General features: G+C 49.7%; 1 protein-coding gene across 2 annotated transcripts in view; it reads left to right on the top strand.

The window, feature by feature from the left end:
- Positions 1–10,013, top strand: part of ADD2 (adducin 2) — a 40,660-nt gene extending 30,647 nt beyond the window's left edge. Inside the window, exons 14-15 of one of the 2 annotated variants that reach the window (XR_013814645.1) lie at positions 2,992–4,006; positions 8,773–10,013. Coding sequence is in view for 1 of the 2 variants with exons in the window: in XM_079792206.1 (XP_079648332.1) it covers positions 2,992–3,299 (308 nt within the window). In the remaining variant the exon portion in view is untranslated. Of the gene's footprint in view, positions 1–2,991; positions 5,354–8,772 lie in introns of those variants that run through there. The other variant, XM_079792206.1, reaches the window with a different exon arrangement.
- Positions 10,014–18,791: the final 8,778 nt, after the last annotated feature.

The following is an 18,791-nucleotide window of genomic DNA, read 5'->3' as shown; positions in this document are numbered from 1 at the left end:
GGCACTTTCTCTGCATTCTGTTGGTTACTGCAAGCCACAGGGCCAGCCCAGATGTAGTGTGGGAAGGGACCACACTCAAGTGTGGGCTCTTAAAAAAAGATAAATGGCATGCAAGTATAGAATGAATATATTGGCAGTAGGTTTAGAGGAGGGCAAGATCATTGTCAAATGTCAAGAGGGGCTTGAGCCTGACCTTGGGACGATGTATACTTGACTGGAGGACAGGAGTAGAGTGGACTATCCAGGGGTTGTGGTTAGAAAGCTGGGGAAGTGAACATCCTGGGAGAGACACTGGAAGATCAAGAGACAATGAGTAGTTGGAAGCTGAGGGATGGTTAGAAACCAGGTGTGAGAGATGGAATGTCCAAACACGCTCAGGACCTCCCTATAGAAGCACCTCTTTCCCTCCTCCATCCTCTGCAATCCTTTCAGCCCTTTGTCTCCGCATTCACAGAGTCTGGATGTGGACCTTGGCCTCCAACTTGAGTCTTATTCCAAATTACCCACTCTCTGGATCCCCCTTCCCCACCCCTGCTTCCTGGGGACACCATCCTTGGACCGAGCCTCCAGTTTTCAGCCTCTGCTGCACTCCACCCACCCTCACATCTGTCTCCTACTCCCAGAGCTCTAAGTGTCTCACCCAAGAGAGAAAGCCAGTGCTTGTTGTTAGGGGATCTTAGAAGACAAGCTCCTATCTGCCCCTCCTTCTAGGGGCTCTTCCCAGCCTGGTCCTCAATTCTCTGAAGACCAATTGAGAGCTCTGTGTAGTTCCAGCCTTAACTCTTTGGAGATGTTAACAGAGGAGGAGTCTAGGCTCTCAGAGCTGGTCCTTGATACTTTCCAGGAGCCCAATAAGTGCTTATTTCTGGAGCCCTGACCTGTCGTACCTTCTCTTGGCCAACCAAACTCTCCAATGGTCTCTGTCCCTTGTAGCTAAGGGACTGGGGACCTCAGTTTGGAGTCTGGCTCCTCCAAGGCCCACTGTGCCTCCACGAGCCCCCCTTTCATTTACTAAACAATTGATAACGTGGGCGCTCTGAGATCCTGATGGGTGCACTTGGCGTGGCCTCATTTTCTGGATAGTGAGAAGTTTGAGTGCCACTCTCCTAACCCAAGACACAAACCAGGGGCTGAGGCTATAGATGAGGTGGACAGTAAGGTGGGTATGGGTGAAGGGCATGGATGAAGGGCGTGAGGATACCCATCCACCAGGGAAGAAAAGCACACGTGGACAGGAAGTGGGAGTCCCTCTTATTCACAGTTATGTTCATGGAGCTGGAAGGCAAGTATCAAAGTCATCTGAGAGGGTCGGGCTTGAGAAACATGTCCTAATGGGTCATCAAAAAAAACTGGACTATAGCGAGAAACTGGATTGAAGTTGCAGAACCATGGGAGAACATGAGCTCAGGAGGAGGAGTGGGGGCAGGGAACTAGGTACAGGAGACAAAGGCCAGCACTCAGGGCTGTTTGTGCACATGGCTTGGTCCAAATCAGCTTAGAAGGCTCAGGCTGGAACAGACAAGAAAGAAGAGGAGGTACAGTGCTGGCTTGGTTAGAATAAAATCATTCACACCTTCATTTGTTAGCTCATGCATTTGACCATTCATGGGTTCCACATTTTTTGAGTACCTTCTATGAGCTAGTTACATAGATAATTTAGACACCACCTTGCCCTAATTTATTTCAGTTTTGAGGGGGAGATAGACATAAAAAAGGAAGTGTGGTTGTTTTACAGTGTCTATGATGGAAGTTTATATAGTGGGGGAAGAAAAGAGAAAGTGATCAATTCTACTTGGAAGTATGGAGGGATCAGGAAAGACTTGAAGGAAAAGATAACACTCAAGTTGATTCATTGTATGGGGCGAAGGTTGGGGGCACAGGAGAGAGAAGGCCCTCATAGACAGAGGGAAACAAGGCCAGGGTGACAGAGAGGGGTCAAGGGACCAGAGATTGATAAGGCCGAATAACAGATAAAGTAAGGAAAGTGGATGGGGAGAAGGTTGTGTCTGCTGGTTTGCTGCCAGGTAACTTCTAAGAACTGCCTCTCTTTTAGTAGCAAAGACCTTGGCCATCAGCTCCCATTCCTACAGTCCAGCCCACGTTCAGTCATCATATAACTACCGAGTTCCCCAATGCTCTTGACTCCTATATGATCTACTTCCCTCCTGCCATGGTTTTGTAATTTTCCCTCCTGCCTCCCCATCAAGGCATTTCAGAGCCCCAATGGAAGCAGGGTGGAGTGAGAGTGGGAGGGTGGAGAAAGGGCCACAGAAGGGTTTTGTTTATGGGGTCTGAGCAGTTCTGGCCTAGAAGATGGTGCCAATCCTAACAGGCTCCCTCCAGGCAGGTTAAAGAACTGGGGTGCAGAGTGGGGCAATGGCTGCTAGACTGGGCCAACCAAGTTTCTTCCCCTTTTGGTTAATCCTTATCTTAGAAACACAGGGTTCATGTCACTCAGGAATTCCATCCTCCTTCTGCCTTCCCCTCTCTGTCTACAGAGAAGGTAACTCTCCATTCTTCTAAAAGTTCCTCCGTCGTATAGGAAGTAAAATGGGTATGAAAAAATATAATTTCTATATATTTACTGATGAAACTGCACCAGTTACAATTCTTAGATGCCTCCACTGAGTTGTACAGGACACTGCTCTCCCCGCTCCTACAGCCTCTGTCCTTGCCTGTGTCTGTTTCCTCCATCTGTGCCTAGAAAGGCCCCTAGCTGGGCCATATTTGGACACCATTACTTGTGTGCATTTGTCAACAAGAGCCCAGAGTCACTGACCTGCCAAGGGCTTGTTCCCAGGGCAGGCCGTGTGGAAAGGGTGCAGGCTTGGATGAGAGCCCTGCCTACCCTCTGCTCCTACAACATCAGCCTGCTCTTTCACTGCTCTGGACTTACTTTGTAGAATTGCCTAGAAGAGGTTCTGGTAACCCCAGGTGGAAGCTCTCACCTGGATGACATCTTATGGGTTATGTCTTTTGATCTTTTTTCAGAAGGTGCTAAAGAGACAGAAACAAGCAAAGCCACCACAGAGCCCGAAACAACGCAGCCAGAAGGGGTGGTGGTCAACGGGAGGGAGGACGAGCAGACCGCAGAGGAAATTCTCAGCAAAGGCTTGAGCCAGATGACCACCAATGCTGACACGGAAGTTGACACCTCTAAGGACAAAACTGAGTCGGTCACCAGCGGCCCCATGTCCCCAGAGGGCTCACCTTCCAAATCTCCCTCAAAGAAGAAAAAGAAATTCCGAACCCCATCCTTCCTGAAAAAGAGCAAAAAGAAGGAGAAAGTGGAGTCCTGATTCATAGCACCCTGGGGCTCCCATCTGTATCCTCTCTCCCACCTTCCCTTCTCCCATCTCCACCCCTGGAAGCACAGGGCCAAGGAGGGATAGAGTAGGACCCTGGACCACACCCTGATGGGGAACATAGAGATCGCCCGACCAACCCCTCATTTACAATTGCCCCAGAGAAATCAGGTGACTTTCCCAAGGTCACACAGCTAGTTAGTGGCAGAGCCTGCACTGGAATTCAGGTCTCCTGGCTCCCAGTCCAGTGCTCTTTCCACTACCCAACACTGCCTAATTGTGGGCTGCCTTTGTGAGGGTGCTGCCCACTGAGCTGAACCTCGGGCAAGAGGGCAAGAGTGGGCCACCAGCTCTCACAGGCTCAGACTAAAAATCAGGTCAAGGCTTCCCCTGAACAAGGTCCTTTTCCTCATGGGAACCCAATCTCCTACTGACGGAGCTACCACTATGTTTAGAAATCTCTCTTCTCTTTTCATAGGGTCCCTGCCTTGCTGCTCACAGTAACCAGACAAACTGACCTGTCCCCTCCACCAGAAGTTAATCTTTGTTCCCAAGGACTGATGGCTTAGCTTGTGCTTCCCCAACCACTAACCTTGAGCTTTCTTCATGGAACCTCCTGAATTATGGATGGAAGAATTGTAAAAGTTGGCAGACACAGGGCAAGCCAAGCTATCCATGGAATGGGAGATAATTTAATCAATGTAAGATGCCAGGAGCTTGATCCATTCAAATTGTGTATCTCAGGAGCTTCCAAAGTAAAACCAAATTTAGGTTAGAAAACAGTTGTCTCATGCTCAGGGCAGACATTTGGGGAAATGTAGGTCCTCTGTTGGCTTTGGGTTATATGAGGATGATAAAAAATGCTATCCCTTTCTAGCTTTGCATGACACATGGAGCTCTACCCACCTCACTCTGCCCAGCAGTGGGGTGTCCCCTGACTTTCCCTCAAACCCAGAAGCACTGGTTCATGGACTAGAACTGGCCTCTTACCCTACGCACCTTGGCCTTGGGTCCTTTGGATTCCAACTCAGTCACTCTGGTGATGAACCTTTCAGGATTAATCAGAGAGGCTTAGGTGTCCTTGGCCCTGTCACTATGTCCATCCTGGGGCCTAGAAATGGCCACAGCTATTGTTTTAAATGATAACACTGTCTTTTCATATTCTTCCATGGGGTATTGATTAGTGAGCATTGTTGGCTCCTAAAAAATAGACAATCCATTCTCTTTAAAGCACAGTGTCTTCAAAGGATATTTCCCCCCTTTGTCCTGATTATTGTAAAAGTATTTTTGAAAGTTCTTAATCATAGTTTTCCATGTTTGAGCACTTACTGTATATAGAGACACTGTGCAGACTTTATATACATTACATCCTTTAACCCTCACGTAATATGGGTAAGATTAGTCCCATTTTATGGGAAAGGAAATGGAGCCCCCAAAAGGAAAATTGACATGTTCCAGGTGGCTTGGCTAGAAAGATTCATAGCCTGGACTTAAATCCAAGTCAGCCTGAGTCCAGAGCCTTTGCTCTTAACAGCTGTGGTGATCAAAAAATCTCTAATCCCCAGGGATGGTGGTTTTAGTCCAGGCCCCATTTTTGTGACTGGTCTCCACTGCATAATGTCAGTTTTGGAAATGAAGGCAGGAAATAACCTGGGTTCACCCTCATCTGTGCATGTTAAGTTCCTGGTTAACGTTGACTGTGGCCAGGCCAGTGTGGACCTCTGACAAAGGAGATGCAGGGGATTTCTGGTTGGGGCAGGAAATACCATTCATAGTTGGACTATTTCTTGAGAACAAAGAAAACTGACATGACTAAGGAAAACCCAATGCTGTGTCTCTCCAATGCAGATTCCCAACTGCTACTCCCGTTCTCCTCCCCTGAGACCCCCATGTCCCCCTCCACCCCCCATTCTGCTTTCTGATTGGGTCTTGTGATGGACAACCCAATGATCAGGGGCACTGATGCCTCAGAAAAGTCTGTGATATAGGAAATGCCTTTAAAAGCCAATCCTTTGATGCCTTCTTTATAAAAGTAGACTTCACATTCATTCATTGGTCCCTTCACAATATTTGTTAAGCACCCACTAAATGTCAGGCATTATGCTGACATTTAAAGAAAACAATCATTGTGACTAGAATAATAAGTGGCAAGCAATATTAAGAAAAGGGTGGAGTGGACACAACCATTGATGCAGCTTTTTATGTTTGAGTGGTTGTAGCTCAGAGATATGTTGATTGACTCTACATTCAACAAATTCTCTTTACATCAGGGAGGCCTCATTCAGATGAATATGCCAGAGCTTGTTGGAATTTGGGCATTGTCCTTGGACTTTATGCCATGGGTCCACCTCATATTTGTACATTAAAAAACACACACACATGAGCTTGGATTATGGGCCAGGCCTGAGGGCACCTCATAAGTAAAGGAGGCACATAGACAAGTTACAAACAGGCAAGGGTGCAGAGGTGGCATTGGGAAGCAATGATTTATTGTCCTCTGGGCCAGAGAAACCTTCCTGAAAGGAATGGTAGTTGAGTTAGATTTTCAAAACAAAGAGGAATTTCCTAGGGGACAAAGGGGTAGGCAGGCCATTCCAGGATGAGGGAAGAGCATGTGTAAAGGCCCAGAAGCATAAAACTCCATGATGCGCGCATTGAGCACAAGGTGTAAGGTGGGAGGCAGGGATGGGGTGTTCGTTTCACAGGTGGACAGGACTGAAGCATAAAGAAATTGTAGAAAGTATGGAGGAACTAGACTCTATCATGTAAGCTGTTTGGAGCCACTCAGGACTTGTAATCAGGGTAGAGTTGTGATCAGCCCTGGATTTTAGGAAACCTTTGGTGGCTGAGTGGAGAATAGACTTAAAGAGGAGTGGGCTGGAGGCATGGACAATCTTCTTATAAGGGGGCCTTTCTGAACGTCACTACTAAACCATGTTAGGTGACCTGCCTCACACATTTTCCCTTAGAGCAAAAAGTGAGCTTCCAGCACAGAATTCATTTCCATCAAGTGATTTGGATAAGGCATCTTAAGAAAGATTTTCGACAAAAAGAAGGAAATCCTATATAATAAAAGCCTAATATGCAAGTCGACCGAACGGCAGTACAATTGGTGGAACGACTGGTCGCTATGATGCACACTGACCACCAGGGTGCAGGCGCTCAATGCAGGAGCTACCCCCAGCCCGCAGGCCCCAGGCCAGCCAAGGCGGGTGCCAGCGGGGGCCCTCCCTATAGTCCCACTGGTTGCCCCGCATGGGGAGGGAACCGGTGGCAGCAGCAGGGCAATTGGGAGGTGGGGCTGGCCGGCGAGCGGACTGGTGCTGCCCCCCACCCCCCGCATCACCCCACCGGTTGCCTCCCACAGAAGGAGGTGACCAGCAGCGGGGGGCAGGGCTGGCGAGCAAGTGGTGCCAGGCCGGCCAAGGCAGGTGCCAGCGGCGGCCCCCCAATTGCCCCTCCAGTTGCCCCACAGATTGGCCCTGATCACCGGCCAGGCCAGGGACCGTACCTGTGCACGATTTTGTGCACCAGGCCTCTAGTATTCAAATAATTAACTCGGTTTCCAGTTCTATTTTGGCTTGTGTAGAGTTGCTCTTCCCTTGTCTGTATTGAATGTGGCGCACTTAGCTCCAGGCCTGAGGCCGTGCACTGGATGCTGTTGAAGCAGATGTTCAGTCCAAACAGGACCAAAGGCTTTTAGGGTGAGAGGTGGGGACGTTGTCTTTGGCTCTGGTTAAAGGCTGGCTGAAAACTTGGACCAGAATCTGTCTGGAGAAAATGTATGTACGGAGAGCTCAGAATCAGTAGGCAATAGTTCATTTCAAGCTGGATATGCCGCAGAAAAGGAATGAGACGATGGAACCAGTCTGCTGTGCTGTGGCCTGCTGAGCTGGGAAGTGGAGAGGTTTTGAGGCTATTTCCACGGAAAGATGGGCAGGAGGGGGAGGGGAGCAGAGGGAGGGGAGATACAGAGAGACAAGCGTAGTCCCAGCCACTCTCCGTGCACGGTGCTGGCACCCAGCAGTGCTGTGGGAATACCATCCACACCCGGTGACCTTTCCTCAAACTGCAAAAAGTGCAGCCTAGATACAGCCACAGCCCAGATCTGGGCTCCATAGGAGCCCCTTGGCCTGCAGGTGGCGCAAGGACCTGTCCTACTTTGGCCAGGTTACACACAGATAAGAGTAACCTTCCTTGACCCTCCTGTAACAAAAACAGGGTTCCTCTGCAAACAGAGATGTTACTTTTGAAGGACTTGGTGTGTTTGGATGAACCCCATTGGAAAGCATTGTCCTTATACCACTGACATGCATATATACTGGGCCCAGAAGCCTGCTTCCTGTGTCTAATACTGGGTCACTCATTCCTGAATATGGCAATATAGTCATTCAGCTGTCATTTGTCAGTGTCATAACAGATGGCTACCACTTTTGTCAGCACGGGGGAGGGCGGCGGGGGGGGGGGCGGTGGAACTGCTAGAAAGCCACTTCTCTGATTACATGGACTTGAAAGAACCATTTGCCCAGGAGCACAATTCACTTTGGAAAGTCTGAAAGATGAAAAAGAAGTGTGGGTTTTTCCAGGCAGATACGCATAGGGATAGATGGACACATGGCCCACATGTCTGCCATCTTTTGCACAAGTGTGATGTTTATGTTCTAGTTCCAGGCCGAGAGTGTTCCGTTTCTGACTATTGGACAAGTGAGAAAATGCATAGCACCTGTTTCTTTCATGCGGGTCAGCAGAGCCCGTGAGCTGGCCTGGCACAGCTGCAGCTGACTTTGAGCGTAGAGTAGATAGAGCCCAAGCAAACTAAGACAACAGAACTCAAAGAGTCTGAGAAGAAATGAGAGGGGAGATAAAGCCATGCCCTGCACACCCACAGAAAGGACAGGGCACCTCACAACTCAAAACCTGCTGGGACATCTTACTGCCAGTGTCCCCCATCTATCCCGAAAGGGATAATGTAATGTGAGATTAAGTCAGAGGCCTTGAACTGACTCTAATAAAATGTGCTCTTTGGTTATTTATCTGCACGGGTCCACTCACGCTACAATACAAAAAGCATACACTGTAGAGTGTTCATTTCAAATGTCCTGTTAACCAACCTACATCCACTTGGATGGGAGATATATATATATATATATATATATATATATATAGCCAGAAATAAGAGCCCACATGTAGAGCCCTGTCACCAAGGCATACCCAACCCTCCTGAGCCTCTCACAGTGAGAAACCACCCTCAGCCAGGAGTCAGCATGGGGATTTTGGGTGGGGAGTCATTCTTCAGTGGAGAAAGCTCCTCTCATCATTGTTATCAAGACTGCCTTCTCTTTTTAGGAACAGTTAGAAAGAACCCCCAGTTGGAAAAAAAAAATACGGAGGTAATGGTTCTTATTGATTCATACTTAGGTGGAATCAGGTTTTGTCAAAATGATGATTGGTGCCATTTTCCTTCTAGATGTTCCCAAAAGTTGGATCATGGCTTTGAGAAATTGGGGCCTGAAGATGAAGGAGAAATGGTCGCTGTTACTGACTTAGGGAGGGATTCAGGGGCAGCCAGAACCTCGGTGTGAGAAAGTCCTGGCTCCTGGCTCACCCGTTTCCCCAGCGGCAGGATGAGGCCAGCTGCCACGTCTCTGAGTCGTGTAAAGAAAATGTGAGGGTTTAGGTGGTGGTGGTGGGGAGTAACAATAGAAGAACGCTAACCCCTTCTCCCCTCTAGCAAATCACCTTGTATAACGTTTAGAAGCTCAAAGGCCACATCTTTCCTTTCAAAGTGGATCAGACAGAGGACCACAGTTGGACCATGGACGGAGGGGCCACATTTAAATACTACATCAAAGCCCTTACCAAAAAGGGAACTATATTTTGGGGACCCCACCCCCACATTTCAACTCCTCTAGGGCCTGCTTTGGTGAGTGATTGTTTGATGTTGGGGATCGGCTCTGCCTTTAAATTCCCCGGATCTGTGCTACAGCTGCCCAGTCCTGTGGGCGTAATGGCCACCCTCCCACGGCAGAAGGGACAGGGAGAGCCTGGGCTGGCCTGGCCGGCGCGTGGGGTCTGGATAGAGAGTGCGGCGTTCTCTAAAGCTGTGGATGGTTTGGTGTTCTCTAAAGCTGTGGATGGTTTGGTGTTCTCTAAAGCTGTGGATGGTTTGGTGTTCTCTAAAGCTGTGGATGGTTTTGGTGTTCTCTAAAGCTGTGGATGGTTTTGGTGAAATGTCTGTGTCTGACAATCGTCTCCTGTGTACATACATTGTGTGTGTTTAGCTTGTCCTCGTATTGTGACGTTTCCAATAGGGTTCCATGTAAATGCCCTTCCTGCTACTGAAATGCCAGCCCCGGTCACGCAGCAGCTCCGCGGATGGGTTTGCCTTTCTCTGCGCTAACACTTTTTGAGCCACTGATGTGCAGACTGATGATTCGTTTCTTGGGCTTTTATTTTGCAATTTTATATATATATATAAAACACACATATATAATATATATATATTTATGGGTTGGTTTTGTATCGTCTTCTGTTCGAATCTCTGAGCACCAAAGCTGCCCTTGGATTTTCAAGAGAATGCCCCAAAGCCACTTCCGACCCCCACCCCCACCCCCACCCCCACCTCCGCTCTGGTGTTTGTGGTGCCGGGTGGTGCCTCTGCCCGTGGACTTCTGTATGTACGTGCTGTTATCTCACCCGCAGATATGACCCGAGTAAATCTACTTTGCTTGGCTTCCTTGTGTGTGACCCGTCTCTGTCGGCCACGAGTTCTGCCAGCTCCCAGGGCAGCAGAAACCAGAGAGGGGGTCCATTTATGGAAACATCCGATCGCACCTTTATCCTTGAAACCATTCCTTGCACATGGAAAGCTGAACATGTGAATTGAGTTCCGAGGGGGGAGAGAGGCAACAAAATGCTCCAGACCCCTGAGAAGGTCAGGCACGTGGGTTTGCAAACAGCTCTGTGGAGGAGGAGGATTTAGATGAGGGGGTGGGGGTGGGGGGTGGGAGGAGTTGCAAAAACATACATGCAGGTCCGGAGGGGAAGCAGCAGGGGCAGACTGGGGGGGCAGGGGTTGGAAAGGGAAGGGGTGTCAGGCCATAATCAGGGGGCCTGGGAGAGCCCTCAAGGGGTTGTCTCTCTCCCCCAGAATGGAGATACTGGGGAGAGAAAAAAGAAGAAAGAGCCCATTTTGCCCCTCTCAGCTCTTCACAAATAAGGAGCCCAGGACTTCTTGCGGATCCACACATATAGGTCAGGCGTTGGTGTCTTATACACAGCACTTCATTTCAATCCCGCTGAAACCCTGCGGGTGGTCCTATCATTATCACCCGCTTCACAGTTAAGGCTCTGTCCTAGGAGTTCGTGTGCCACAGGTTAACGTGTGGTGACGCCCAAATTCAAACCCAAATCTTCCAGGAAACCAAGCCCCTTACTCTTTCCACCTCTTCCCACTCACTGCTCCACAGGCGTAGTCCCGATCATCACCCCCAGCCCACTGCTTCCAGGTGACCTGTTCTCTACACCCAGAGACCCTGCACCCAGGGACCCTGCACCCAGAGGCCCTGACCCAGAGACCCTACACCCAGAGACCCTGTACCCAGAGACCCTACACCCAGAGGCCCTGACCCAGAGACCCTGCACCCGGAGACCCTACACCCAGAGGCCCTGACCCAGAGACCCTGCACCCAGAGACCCTGCACCCAGAGACCCTGCACCCAGAGACCCTACACCCAGAGGCCCTGACCCAGAGACCCTGCACCCAGAGACCCTGTACCCAGAGACCCTACACCCAGAGGCCCTGACCCAGAGGCCCTGACCCAGAGACCCTGCACCTGGAGACCCTACACCCAGAGACCCTGCACCCGGAGACCCTACACCCAGAGGCCCTGACCCAGAGGCCCTGACCCAGAGACCCTGCACCTGGAGACCCTACACCCAGAGACCCTGCACCCAGAGACCCTACACCCAGAGGCCCTGACCCAGAGACCCTGCACCCAGAGACCCTGCACCCAGAGACCCTACACCCAGAGGCCCTGACCCAGAGACCCTGCACCCAGAGACCCTGCACCCAGGGACCCTACACCCAGGGACCCTACACCCAGAGACCCTGCACCCAGAGACCCTGAAGCTCCCCGGCTCCTGTGGGCCTAACGGCAAGGATCCCAGGCCCTCCCCTGCCCCAAAGCCATGTCTTTTCTCTCCTGAAGTCATGGAGAAAACTGCCTGTAAACAGCACTTCCCAGCTCTGCAGTCTCACAGCTGTGTTCACTGACCAGGCCAACGACCAGGCAGTGTACTGACGCCCTTTGTAAAGCTCGCTGCAGTGGAAGGTGGCGATGTAAACATGGGAGCAGGGTGCCCTCTGCCTGCCAGAAACACTGAGGAATTTCTTCTGAGTATATAGTGTAGTGGAGACCAGCTCCCACTTGGACACTCAGAGCCAGCTGGCAGCAGTGGGTGGGCTGCGGTGCAGGGGGCAGGGACACTGGGAAAATGTGGTGGGCACCTATCCTGGACTGAAGAGCAAGGTGCCAGGATTCACGCTGCAGGAACCCTACTGCCACTACCAAGGATTTCCACCAGGAGGCGGCATTTCCCTTCTCTGCTTCCACTTTGCAGAAAGAGTCCCAAGCAGCCCTGGTTCTATTTTATGGCCCCAGCAGTGCTGTCATGGACCTTCCTCTCTTTTATTCACTAGCAAAGCGGTCAAGGATGAGCAGTGAGCCCCTTACTCCTCCAAGACCAGGAACCTATCCAAATGCCTTAACACTTATATCATCACTCCCTACCTGGTTTCCAGAGTCCCCATCTTTGGGCAACCTGCCCCAGGGCCAGCCCGTTGGGATCTGTTCCCCTGGCCAAGAGGTCATACGTGATAGTGAGCAGGGTCCCAGGGCTCTGGAGCCATGCTGCTTGGGCTGACTTCTGGCCCGGGTTTGTGAGCTTTGTGCCCTGGGGTAAGTCACTTAACATCTCCAAGATAGTTTCCTCCGCTGTAAAATAAGGAAATAATCAATAATCAGGGAAAAATCAGAACTTGGGGGACTAATTTTTTATTATTTAAGATTTTTGGATTGTACATTGGGGAGGACACCATACAAATTTTCACTGCTTCAGATGTCAATTCTTAAAATGAATGCTTAACATATAACCAAACATACACACAGTCACACCCACACATATCAACATACACAGAACCACATGCATCCCCAGACACAGACAGTCACACTCATGCACTCCCAGCATCATTCTAAAACAACTTAAAATTTATTATCTCCTTTTCCAATGTTTGATCTGTTCAAAAGATCCTGTCTTCAAAGCAAGCGCAGAAGTCTCCCTCTAGAAGGGGGTCTTTGCCTTGTACAATCTCAGCCTGCAGCAAAGCTTGCCCTGACCAACATGACTGCCTAAACCTTTGGGGGTGCAGGACCAGAGTATACTTGGAAGCTCACATACTGTATCTCTAAACACTGACACATTTTAAATCAAGTTAAATGTTTTAAGTATGTTCTATCCTCCTGCCTTTACAAATATTTCTATATATAAAAGCCTAATATGCTAAGTATCCAAAGGATCAATTGACTGTTCAGTCGACCACTCAACCAGTCGCTATGAGGCGCACTGACCACCAGGGGCAGACGCTCCAACTGGTAGTTTAGCTTGCTGCTGGAGTCCAGCCAATTGGGACTGGGCGAGATGGGCTGGACACGCCGTGGAGCCAACCTCCCATGGTCCCTCCCCAGCCTCTAAAATATTTCCTCTAATTAATTTCCTTTCAATGTGCACAAATTCGTGCACCAGGCTTCTAGTATATTCATAAGAAGGTGGAAGGCCAGGTTCAAATTTAGAATTCTCAGTCTCATTGGAGTTCCACAGACGAGAGTAGCAATGTCGGGAGAGCTGATCCCTGGGCTTTAACCAGTAGCCTGAGTCCTATTACCCTTCTCTTGCTGATGCGGGGTCCATCCCAACCACAAGTGGCCTTGTGTGCACCTGCATGGACAGCACTCATGTCCAGGCTCTGTCCATCCCCCCAATACAAACAGCTGTCCTTGGGCCACTCTGGGTCCTTGGGAATATCAACACCAAGAAGAGCCTGTACAGATACTAGAAGCAGGTGAGGGGCTGTTTGGGCAGGGCATCCTGGGGTCCTGGATAGCCAGAGCGTGGGGCAGCACCAGGTGGGCATGTCCCCTTGGCCCTGCTAACTCCATCCCCATGGAGGTGTGGCCAGAGAAAGGGTCAGAGCAGGACCCTCTGTGGTGCAGCGCCCAGGGCTGTATTGCTGTCCTAAGTCTGAAGGAGGAGCTGGAAAGCAGTGGCTCCCCTCTGTGGAGTTCCTGAGTACAATAACTAAGAAGCAAACGCTCACCATGGCTTTGGGTGGGACATGTTTTGTTATAACCAGGAGAGACAAACACTTAACAAGATCTGGTCCTGGATGGCTGGCTGGTTTGCCGAGTTAGTGGGGGCAGAAAGAAACCAACGCCTCCTCTTGCCTTCTCTGGGGTCTAAACACCGGAGGAGCCTTTCAGTGATACTGAATGGAGCGGGACATGGAACCCACTCACGGTGTTAATATCTTAATGGTGAGCCATATCTAGTCTATCCCCCTCATTCTTGGCCACTGAAACATGATAAATACAGGCAGGAAACTGGCCTGTTGGTTAGTTCACCATCCATCTGGCTCCCCCCGTTGTAGGGCCAGAAAACTCACTTTGTCAGATCACCCAGGAGTGATCCGGCGAAGAGGACAGCTTATTCCCACAGATGGCACTGTTAGGTGGCCACTCCCTGGTGACACGAAGGGAGGCACCATCTCCCAAGCACTGAGGCTGCTCCAGGGAGAACACTGCAGGCCTCCAATCCCAGCCTCGGCATCACAAGTCTCGTTAGTGTCACTCCTGACCATGGCATTTGCTGACCTGGCCTCTAGTACTGGGCCGGTAGCCTTACTGTATTGTCTGTAAATACCACCCATGAACCACAGCTGAGCTCGGGGTACAGATGTGATCACGCCTCTTATTTTTTCCCATTGATTTTTAGGTCTACTTAGGACCATGTTGGCAGAAAGGCCAGCATTCTGGTCTTCAGGCCTCTGCCAGCTGTCTCTAGAATTGTCCCAGCCCCTAGGGGAGGACTAGGCTGAACCCAGCATTCAAACACTAGGAAGACAGGCTTGAATCCACTTCTGCTGTTGTGACTTTACTGAGGCTCAGGGTGGCTGTGAAACAGCTCCCACACGATCCCATGGACGCCTGACCACAGCTGCAGAGGTGTTCTGACACTGGCCCAATCCCTGCAGAGATCGAGGGCTCCCCAAGGCAGCCCAGCCCATGTAATGTAGGTTCAGATACCCCTCAAACTAACTCAGAGCAGTAGAATATCGGAGCTGGAAGAAGCCCCTAAGGTCTCATAGTTTACTGCCCCTCCCTCATTCTACAGATGAGGAAACTGAGGCACAGAGAAGCAGCTTGCCCAAGGTCACATGGCTACTCAGTGATGGAGATCCAGAAGGTGCCAAGGGTAAAGACTCTCTCCAGAAAAATGCATATACACAAAACCTTGCGTATTTGCTCCCAGGTAAAGAACACACCTGTATTTAGTGCCCCTAAATGCTGGTCTGTGTTGAACATGTCAGGTGATTAGCCGGCAGTTAAGTGGCTGAGAGGTGGCTCTGGAGCCAGACTGCTTGGGTCCAAGTCCCAGCTCTTTCATTTACTATCTGTGTGGTTATTAATGTCCTCACTTGTCAACTGGAGATAATAATGGTGCCACCTCATAGGCTGTTGTGAATATTAAATGAGTGGTTTGTTGAAATCGCCTAGGACTCAGCAGGACATGTAGTAAGTGCTCTCTATAAGTATCCACTGTTGTCATTTTATCACCAAGTGAACCACTAAATGAAGAACAACAGCATCAACAATATGTTTTAAAAATTATTTTAAAATCCCATGAAGAATGTTTGATTTCATCTATTCAAGTTTGCAATTCAAGACCCTAATAGCAATCACAAATGACTTACTTTGAATAAACATGTATTTTTTTTTATTGATTTCAGAGAGAAAGAGAGAGGGAGAAACATCAATAATGAGAGAGGATCATCAATTGGCTTCTCCTACATGCCCCCCACTGGGATCGAGCCCAAAACGTGGACTTGTGCCCTCACCAGGAATTGAACCTTGACGTCCTGGTTCATAGGTCAATACTCAACCACTGAGCCACACAGGCTGGGCATGTCTTACTTTTGAAGAAATCTTGCTTCATGTCCTAAATTCTCACTAACTACATAGACTATTCACTAGGCAGCAGTTGCTTTTGCAGAAAGTTGGACAAAAATGTTAAAAATAGCATAGGCATCTGGGTCCCAGGTGAGTTGGGTAAGACCTGTCACCCAGGTTGGGAGAAGCAGCCCACCCCTCCCGGGCTCGCTGTACTGCCCAGCGGTCTCCAGGGGGCGCCCTACCACACATGGATCCAGTTCCTTCATTCACATTCTTGCTTGAGAGAGACTGCCCTTTCCGCATGGATCACACCACTTGTTTCACATGACTTACAAGTATACCTTTTGGATCTGGCCCGAACAGAGTCTTCACATCACCTGCTGGGTTCCAGGACACCATCCTGTGGCCCCTCACCTACTCTTCACCTTGTCCTTCAACACTCAGAGCAAATGTGTGCTTCTATGCTTCACCACCCAAAGCAGGGGTCTCCCCATCCTCCTTGCCCTGTAACTGCAGCACCCAGCACAGTGCCCAGGGAACCTGTGTGGAGGGAGGAAGATCTGAGAGCCCGGGGTGCTTAGAGGTGCGCCTTTTCCATTGCAGGGGGTGCGATGGGCCCTGGAGACGTTTCTCCTAGCTGGTTATTCGTAGGCATTCAGCTGAGAACTAATGCCCAGGTACTGTGGAATCTGGGTGTCACTAATTTAAAGATCGTTAATTACACAGTCAACCATCTTTTCAAGAACAAAAGCAGAAAAGACATTTCGCATCCCACCCCCGATTTTTTCCACTTTCAGATAATGTGTCTCAAGCCCTGGGAAGGGGGAGGAAGCAACACACAGCATACTAATACTCTTCGGTTATCTTCCCACTTTGACGCTTGCTTTTCCAGAACTGATTAAGGCTACAATGGGTTGGCTTTCCTTGACTGAAGGGTTCAGAAGCCATATGGAGGGCTTTGAAAGGAACAAAACATTTTAATCTAGGACGTTCTAGGCTGTTCCTCCCACATAAGCCACTGGACGTCTGACTAAATCTTGCACAAGCACCAGCAGCAGGGAAGCTGGGCCCACAGATACAACAGCCTGCGGTCTGGGATGGAAGGCAGGAGGGCAGCCCGAGGCCGAACGCCGGGCCTGAAACTCCCTTTCACCACCTCTGTGCGACGTGGAACTTTCCCAGACACTTCTACACACTGTGTCTCATTAGGTTTTCTTATCAGCCTGTCAGCCCTGGCTTTCCCATAGCAGCATCTCAGCTTCCCAGCAAAGTCCATCTTTCTCTCCAGGCCTTGGCTTTCTCATCAGCACAATGGGCTCCACTGCAGTACCTGCCCCGGGATAAGGCAGCTCTTGCATAATACCTGGTACCAGCAAGTGCTTCATAAAAACGACTATTTATTACTATTATTATTTTATTTATTTATTATTATTATTTTTCTCATGAAACCAAGATTCCGGTGAAGGAATCTGCCTAAAAACCACGACCTTGACAGGACAGAGGCCATCTCCTGGCTCCAGTCAGCCCAGGGCTCTTTCCCAGTGAGCTGAGATGTCCTGCCATGGGGACAACCACATGGGTCCTTCTCCGCCAGAAGGGCGTAATTAATGCTTTTAGTAGATTCCAGATGCTTAGATGAAAGGAAGCTCAGACATGTCATTACCCAGCATTTTTGTCTTATCGCTGCCTTTGAAGTTTGTTATGATGGAAGAACACGATGGTTTCCCTATATCTAGTCCAGGGGGCCAGCCTTTGGGTCCTGGCCTCACCATGGCTCTTGCTGGCCCCCAGGCCGCCCCTTCCCTTTGAGAGTGAAATAAATGGAATGAGTGATAAATGAGAGATAGAGTTTCAAATTCAGTGAAGGGCAGTGTGGAAGACAGGTGCCCCTGAAATCCCTCCATCACACTTCGTGAGTTTCCATCCTCGACTCATGAGTTCAGACGTGAAGGCAGGTATTGGAGGATAGAAACACTCATCTGCATCTAAGAGCACAGGTATGTTTTCCATACCTCAGCATCCCCACTATCTCAGGGTCCCAGCTATGCCTGGGAGGTTGGAAAAAGCAGGTGGCAATACAACATTCCCATAATGCTCACCTTCGTCCTATCATTTGGGGCCTCCCTGGCCTGCACCAATGGCCTGTTCCCCACCAGTTACCACTATGACCCAACCAGGCCCACAGAGACACAGAATCAGGAGCCCAGGGTCATGGGTCCTTCTCTTGCCATGGCAGAGCAAGGATGATGGACTCACCCTTTCAGAATGACATAATGTTTGGGGCTGAAACGTGCTGTCTTTTTTTAAATTGAGACCACAGGCCTCTGTGGGTAAGAACAGGCTGTCAGGTCATGCTGGCCCTTTGGTGTTTATTTTTAAAGCCACGAGAACAAATCTGATTCACATCTTTAATGATTCAGCCTTCCCCATAATTGTGAGGGAGGAGAAATTTGTCTTGAGGCATTCACTTCCCCCTCCTCTCTCTTTTTCTTCCCCGGTGTCATAAGTTGCACCGTCCTTCTGAAAGCAATAGCCCATGACCAGCCGGTGTAGCTCAGTGGTTGAGTGTCAACTTATGAACCAGGAGGTCACAGTTTGATTCCTGGTCAGGGCACATGCCCGGGTGGCGGGCTCAATCCCCATTGTGGGGCATGCAGGAGGCAACTGATCAATGATTCTCTCTCATCACTGATGTCTCTATCTCTCTCTCCCTCTCTGAAATCAATAAAAATAAATTTTAAAAAAAGCAATAGCCCACGCCTTTGTGTTATCTGCTGTCACCCCTCCCAGGGGCCTTTGCACTATTAAAGAACAAAGCAATGAGAGGGGCATAGGAGGACGAAGCCTTTTGTACAAAGAAGGCAATTTGGGGGAGTGGGAGGGCTTCCAGTTAGCCCCCCACCAACTCTGCTCAGAACTGATATGGACCGTGGGCTTTCATGTCTGGAGCCCCATCTGCTCGCTTTGGGTGGTGAACAGGCCACTGCTCTCAGGGATGGTATGACCTTGTCTCTCCAAGAGAATATGAGTATATTAGAACGGACTGGACATGGGCTAAAGCCAGGAGGACCCTGGGCCCCGCGAACTCCCCAGAGCAGGTCCTGAGGAGATGGGAGGCCATCAACAGACTGAGAGCTGGACTTCTGCCCAGGAGATGCGAGTGGGGAAAACTTAAAGAAAATTAGCTACATGATAAATTAAGATTGATGTTCAGGAAGGTGTTTAACTTGCATGTAAGTGTTTCCTTCAAACACTTAAT

This window comes from Cnephaeus nilssonii, assembly GCF_951640355.1.
Source record: "Cnephaeus nilssonii genome assembly, chromosome: 15".
Taxonomy (NCBI): domain Eukaryota; kingdom Metazoa; phylum Chordata; class Mammalia; order Chiroptera; family Vespertilionidae; genus Cnephaeus; species Cnephaeus nilssonii.
Note: the sequence above shows the minus strand (reverse complement) of the source record. Positions and strands in the feature narration are given on the sequence as shown.